Source organism: Macadamia integrifolia, chromosome 1, assembly GCF_013358625.1.
Source record: "Macadamia integrifolia cultivar HAES 741 chromosome 1, SCU_Mint_v3, whole genome shotgun sequence".
In the NCBI taxonomy this organism is placed as follows: Eukaryota; Viridiplantae; Streptophyta; class Magnoliopsida; order Proteales; family Proteaceae; genus Macadamia; species Macadamia integrifolia.
The window spans coordinates 16,857,586-16,864,438 of record NC_056557.1 but is presented as its reverse complement, the minus strand read 5'-3'; the positions used below and the strand labels follow the sequence as shown (position 1 = coordinate 16,864,438).

Genomic DNA, 6,853 nt, shown 5'->3' with positions numbered 1-6,853 from the left:
CTTCAATGCAAATGTAAGCCATTAGTCTCCAAATCCCAGTTCTATAGCAAAGTTGAGTTTACTTAACAGTAACTCCAAGTTGCTGTTTCAGTATAGATGTTGAATGAAACCATCACCTCGGGTCACAGTCAGTGTGAATAGTGTAAATGTGCAATGATGAAAGGTTAAAATCGTGACTCAAGAGCGCGAAGTATTTAATAAGCATTTGGAATAAGAACTTCAACACTATCAGATGTGTAAATTCATCATCCAGTAGATTTAGTCTAAATTCATCATCCAGTTAATCTCTTAGTCTTTCAAGCTTTGCTTTCATTTTATGTAGTTCAGTATTACTTTACAGTAAAGGGACCTTGGATGATTTGTCTGTCATCATTGCAAATAACCCAACAACAGACCTCCCCAGTGGTTCACCTCGAAAGACAAGTGAAGTCAACCAAAAATTTCTGATGTCCTCAATCTACCTCAGGACAACTGCAGCATTTCTGAGAGCCAGGTACCTTTGAACATACTCATTGGGTAGTGATCTTATTCTCTTGAACACATCCACATTTGCATAGCGGAGGTTTGTCCTTGGGTCAACATACGGTGCCTGCACACAATTAAGGAGGAAAAAGATTCATTTTTGTAAACTCAGGTAATGTCATGAAATATTGCAGTTTATTTCTGTAATGATATGCATCAGGTCCAAGAAGGCTATGCATCATTTACTCGTCAAAATTTTGCTAGAGAGACCCTCTTTTTACAGTAAAAAAAGTATGATCTGGATTTCTAGGGAGATTTGATGTCAGCCTTCAGTTTAGTTGGGATTTTGATAAAAAAAAAAAAAGAAGTTGGAATCAAATTTGTTACCATAAAAAGTATAGTCATTAAGCAGTTCAATGGTTGCGCATTGGATACAAGGACAGTATAAGTACTCCATAGGAAGTGTACTCACCTGTTATTGAGGGATTTTGAAAGAAAAGGGGGAAAGTTATTCCAAAGATTATTGCAAAGCAACATTAAACATCATTAAATTCAAATTTGGTGTTTAAGATTTTTAAATGTGCCTCCATAGTCCATACTAATTGACATTTGACAAGCCATTTCTCATTGCTATTGGATTGGTGGAATTGAATGGCGCTTCATCTAAATTGCAGCTACTCGGAGTATGAAGATTCTTTTCGGGTCAAACTGGTTACCAAGGGCAAAGAAGGGTCATCCTTGGAGGGCTCATAATATTCCATATAGAAGTCAATGATGATCTGTTTTTAAGGTTTCAATATGCTTCGCAGATCACCAATGAAAATGATAAGGTAATAGATGTGGGTTATGGTGCTCTTTACATACAATCTAAGAGATGAGGAAGTGCAATCAATTACTGAGCTAATCTTTTTACCATGGTAAGTATCTCCTTATCCCTTCCTTTTCTCCACCTCCTGCCCCAACAAAAGCAAATAAGGCCATAATGCTAACTTAATGTCAAATCTCAGAAGAACTTGGAGGGAGAGAAAAATGTCACCCTATTACCACACATGATTGTAAAAGGCAAGTCCAGAAAGATCCATGTAGGTCTAAACCACAAAAGGTATTCAAAAAGAGATCATATTATTGACATAAGACATTAGGCGTGATGGGACACCTGGTTTAATTTAGGCTCTTTTTCCTTTTCTTGCTACCAGGGATAGAAAGCAAATGAAAAAAGTTTGTATAGTCATTGGAATCACCAAAAAAAAAAAAGATATTAGAACATCATAGTTTTAAGGAAATAGCAACAAGAAACCACTATTCTCGAACAGTGAAATAAGAGGGTAAGACATACCTCAAATCCTGTTATATCACAGAATTTCTTTGATGGATACATAGAGGGAGGTGACTCAATATTAACATCTGAAAATAAAGCCCAGAAGAGTCAAAATTTGAATATCTAGGGTGCCTTGAAGTTGATTCTTAAACATCATAAAGCAATCCACTCCATTAAGTAAAGAATGCTTTCTGCAACTTGATTGAGTAAAGAGTGCTTTTTATAACATTGAAAGTTTCCCGACAACAGAAAACAATCTCTTTTTTCTTTTTCTTGTTTGATTCAGAAATTAAGTAATGATTAATTAGATTTTGATATGGCTTCTGTATGATGAATAACTACTTTTCATTCAGATAAGAAATGTTTGTCACCACATCAAAGCTTCCATAATCCCAGAAACAAAGAATAAATACATTTCATCAGTTCAAACTATAAACCCACAAAGACAACTTCAAATTTCTCTCCTATAAAATAAACAATCAAAAACTTTACTTATAATGTTCATATATGGTAATTAATGAAATCCTTCATGAACACAGGTATATGGTCGGAAGGAATCTCTTATAAACTAGCAGTCATGCAGCATATCAATGCGGCACTATTGTATTTCCATTTGGATTATTGAGTTAAATCCTATGGCATAACATGAAAGCATTGGAAGGGGAACCACAAGCACTCATAAGAGAAAGACTGATCAAAATCTCTCATACGTATTTATATCAAACATCACCACCATCAACTTTACTTATCATTAAAATGCTCCTGACAATCACACAAGTCTCTAAATGAGAACAAAGCACAAACAGTGATCTGTTCTACCTTAAGAATGTCATGTCACTGCATAGTGTAAGCAAGGACATACAGGCAAATATACAGAGGGTTTCATAGCTCAAAGTTTATTTTTCATTACATTACAGAATTACAGGTGACAGCAGTTAGGATCGAAATGTGCACATCTGTAAAGAACTTAGCTTCAGACAACAGGTTCATTTAAGATGACAAAACTGAATGACTTTGGAACTTGCAATATCATACTTGAAACTCATGAACCTTGACTATGGTGGAAGGTGTGCTTCATCAACAAAAAATTGAGCCCAAATTCTCAAGTGTACATAACCAAAGATGTTTATGTACATGAGAATATGAGATTTCACAAACCCCAAAGCAGTGAGAAAGAACTACTTAACAAAGACTCAACCATTCCCAGTGTGTGCTCACACATGCAGGGTGGGAATAGGTAGTTATCAGATATACGCTTCTTTCTCCTGTTTACCAATTATATTCTTCGTAAGAAATTCTATCAGATATGATTTTTGTTTTTTATATCATAGATGAAAAATATGTACAAAAAAAAAAAAAAAAAAAAAGGAAACATGTTACAACAAACAAATATGGATGGTATGGAAATTTCAGTATCTTAGATTAGAATACTTTGTCTGCAACATGAGCTGATCATTGAGAACCACATATCCATGACAAAGTCATGTTACTTCCCAACTAAGGCGTAACGAGCCATTAATCCTACAAACCATGTCGGGAACACCTTAAAGAAATGTCAGAGTACCTCCACAGAATTACTGATAGTGGTATCTGGTTTCTTTCAGTACAGAATAATATGAAAAGAGAATCCTAATTTCCCTCTAGTATGACCTGGGATTTCATCAACTTAAACATGATGAATTAGATTTTTAATGGGACTGAAATTTAAATGGAGTTTCATTTGGTGCTTTCTCTCTTTATTTCTTCTTTCTTTTCCTTTTTTTCCCCCTTCTGATTAACAGTGACTCTTAAATTTTGAAACTCAATTCCTTAATGGGATATTGTTAAGTTTTGTCTCGAATTCTTGACCCGTTTTGAAGAATGATTTGCTCCGACATATTTTGGTGGCGACCCGAATGAGATTTTTTTTGAGATCTGTGATGGAAGCAGAGGGTTGGGCCGATAGGCCCCTGCGGTACGGTTCGACCAGATCGACCACAACCCGATGGAGCGACCCATGACTTGGAGTATATACTATTCTATTGTCTTGTTAAGCAAATTAGTAATGAGGGGGGGGTTTCAAGCTAGGATTTCAGAGCGAGTTTTCTCGCCGCTGTTTGGGTGTAATCTCTCTTTTACATAGTGAAACATCTTCTTCTTCACCCAAGGACGTAGCACACCACATCGGTGAGTGAACCTCGTTAAATCTTTGTGCATTGTGTGGACCTGTTTTTTTTTATTTTTGTATTAGTTGGTGTTTGCCCTAACAAATATAATATCTGAAGAAATATTGTAGAAATGTACTTTCCATTTCGGTTAGATAGTTTTAAAGTGAAAAAGGCTTGGTCCGTCCTCTCAATTGGTTAATGATAACCTTTGCTGCAATCTAATGTTTCCAGCAGTTAAGTCAAATATAATGTTCAACAGGTTCTCCGTCACCTTCCACTTCTCACCCCATGAAAAAATTTGGTAGAATGGATTTGCACATAAAAAATGTTGTCAAATATAAAGAGGAGTATGGGTCCAAAAAAATCCTTTCTTAAGATTTACTTTCTTTAACTCAATTCAACAACTAGTCTAAATCTGTAACTGGGTGATCTTGAAAACTAAAGAAGGAATGAGAGCTTCAAAAGCTACAAAATAACAGAAAGGGAGGGGATCACACGCCTGCTGCTGTGTGGGATAGAATCCCATGCCCAGCCAATAGGGGCACGGGAAGGGGTGCTGTTCATCAACAGGGGACCCACATGTCAGGGGGGACTGAGGAGAGAGAATGTAAGGGGGCCACGGTGTGTACAGACTTTTTCCATAACAGAAATTTAGAAAGAAACCAGAATCCTTCATTTTTCCAACCCAAATGAACTGAGGTTCAGAATACCCCCGATAGAAGTTCCTCAAGATATAACCAGATATACCAAACACAATTCATTGAAATATAATCTCCTTTAAGTTTACTTCACTATGGATATAGTACATTAGATTATTCATTATTGGTAGGAATGTTAACACCTAAAAGGCTAAAACTACAAAATGAAGATTGTTATATCACACATAATTTTTAAGCCAAAATATAGAACAAGAAGGAAGAAGAAATGCATGTCATACTAAAGCAGCAATATCAGGAGAAACACCCAAAAAGTGGAAACCCCACCCCACCCCACCATATCACCATCTCCCCCAATTCCCAAAAAAGAAAAAAAAAAAAAAAAAGGATAGACTTGCACTCACAGTTGGGTTCACTAGAAGGATAAGTTAGGTAATTTTCAGCTTGAAGAATCTGCTTCAAATGCTTCCAATGTCTGCCTCTTGCAACCCCTTTGGGGTATTTCTCTGACATTTGTACCTTCTTGAAACTAAGATGCTGAGGCAACAGAATGTTTGATTCTATGACCTCAGGCTCCATTTTCCAGCTGCCAAAGTCACAAACACATTTAATAATAGAGAAATTGGACTTAGGGATCAACAATCAAGGAGGTGAAAGAATACCCACCACCGATCGTTATCTCTGAAACTCAGTGACGCAGAGATCCGAAAGAGAAAATTACAGAAAAAAAAAAAAAAAAAAAAAAAAAAAACGGTGAGATCTCCTCAAATAGCGGCCACGGCGACGGAAAAGACCAAGAAGTTGTGGTAATAAGAGCTAAGAGGAGCTGTGGATTGGTCGTTTCCATCTAGAGAGAGAATGAGAGATGTTCGGAATTGAGAGGAATGAAGGATTCAACAGATACCAGTAGTCCTTATTCGCCTCACGGCCGTTTTTGGGGAAGGACCAAGGATTCCTGACTCTCTGACTCTTGATCATGGTTCCAAAAGTCGGGTCGGATCGGATCGGAATAGTATCGGTCTTGACTGATATCTGATCTCGATATTTTGTATCTCGATGCATTGGTACAGTCTAGGGGTAAAAAAATATATATATATATATATATTTATATTTTAAAGTATGGTAATCTGTCCTATGTGATCCAATATAGATCCGAAACCGATCCATATCAGGATCAAAAGATTCAAAATGGTATCAACCTTGATCGACCCAAATTTAGGACCATGGTCTTGCGTCTTGAGTAGTGGGTGAGTCTGTGGCACAACAGTTAAGTTGCACTATTGTAACATGTTGGTCACAAGTTCAAAATTTAGAAATCGCCTCTTTTACAACTCAACCTTGGGTCCTCTTTGCTCAACCCAAGCTCAGCCTAGGCCTAGCCCTAGCCCAACTCGATTAGGGTTTGCTCTGATTGACCTTTGTAGCTCTATATTTTTGTCATTTCAGGGTTAGCAAGGTTAGCATAGCCATTTATGTATAATTGTATACTTTATGTTTATGTATATAGGATCAGGCTCAACCTGAGGCCTTAACCCACGTTTAACCCGACTTTATCCCAGGCCTAACAAACTCAACCCTAGCCCAACCCAAATGCTGAAAACCTAATCCACCTAGGCCCTGTCAGGCTCACGGCAGGCTTGTGCTTGAGTTCGTCTGGCCAAACCCCAACTTGTGGGGTTGGCATACTCAAATAATCAAAGTGTAGCAAGTTCATTTTAAGGAGAAAATTTCTATGAGCCACGAGAGGGAGGGTCTAGGCGAAGAATTTGTCACGTCAAAACAGGCTACACAATAATGAACCAAGATGTTCTAAAATATGGATACCTTAACCTAACTTTTTGTTTAATGGCTAACACCAACTTAATTCAAACCCACCCCTCACACCCAAAAAAAAAAAAAAAAAAAAGGCTAACAACAACTTAGTTTTTTTAGTAAAAAAATATTGCCCACGAGGCAATGACTAGGAGATGTTTGTTTGATGATATTAATGTGCTGTATAAATCCAGCCTTTCTAATTTATTTTATTATAAAAAATCTAAAATATTGTATGACCTATTCTTTATAGCTTTGGAGGTTCCCCTATGCCCAAAGTGGTGTTCCAAGGTTCATTGTTTGCCAGATTATTCCCATCAAGCGCCAGATTCTAGGAAATTGTAGAACTTTGGATTCAGAATTTGAGATTTCTAGCTTGTCCATCCTTGCTAGAGGACATGATCGAGGCCACCACATCCTTTTAAGTTGATGAAATCTGCCTCCATTTTTTAGCTATT

The 6,853-nt window shown here is 37.0% G+C and overlaps 1 protein-coding gene across 1 annotated transcript; it reads right to left on the bottom strand.

The window, feature by feature from the left end:
* Nucleotides 1-233: 233 nt before the first annotated feature.
* LOC122075854 (INO80 complex subunit C-like) lies at nucleotides 234-5,533 on the bottom strand. The gene is made up of 4 exons (XM_042641029.1): nucleotides 5,250-5,533; nucleotides 4,988-5,169; nucleotides 1,799-1,866; nucleotides 234-589 (listed from the first exon to the last, which is right to left on the bottom strand). Exons 2-4 carry the CDS (start codon nucleotides 5,160-5,162, stop codon nucleotides 458-460), a joined length of 375 nt encoding a protein of 124 aa, XP_042496963.1. The 5' UTR covers nucleotides 5,163-5,169; nucleotides 5,250-5,533; the 3' UTR covers nucleotides 234-457.
* Between the last annotated feature and the right edge of the window lie 1,320 nt (nucleotides 5,534-6,853).

Coding starts and splice junctions, on each gene's coding strand:
- LOC122075854 (XM_042641029.1), bottom strand. CDS start 5,162: ATGGAGCCTGAGGTCATAGAATCAAACATTCTGTTGCCTCAGCATCTT. Junction 1,867..4,987: donor TCCTTCTAGTGAACCCAACT/GTGAGTGCAAGT, acceptor CTTTATTTTCAG/ATGTTAATATTGAGTCACCT. Junction 590..1,798: donor GTGATATAACAGGATTTGAG/GTATGTCTTACC, acceptor AATTGTGTGCAG/GCACCGTATGTTGACCCAAG.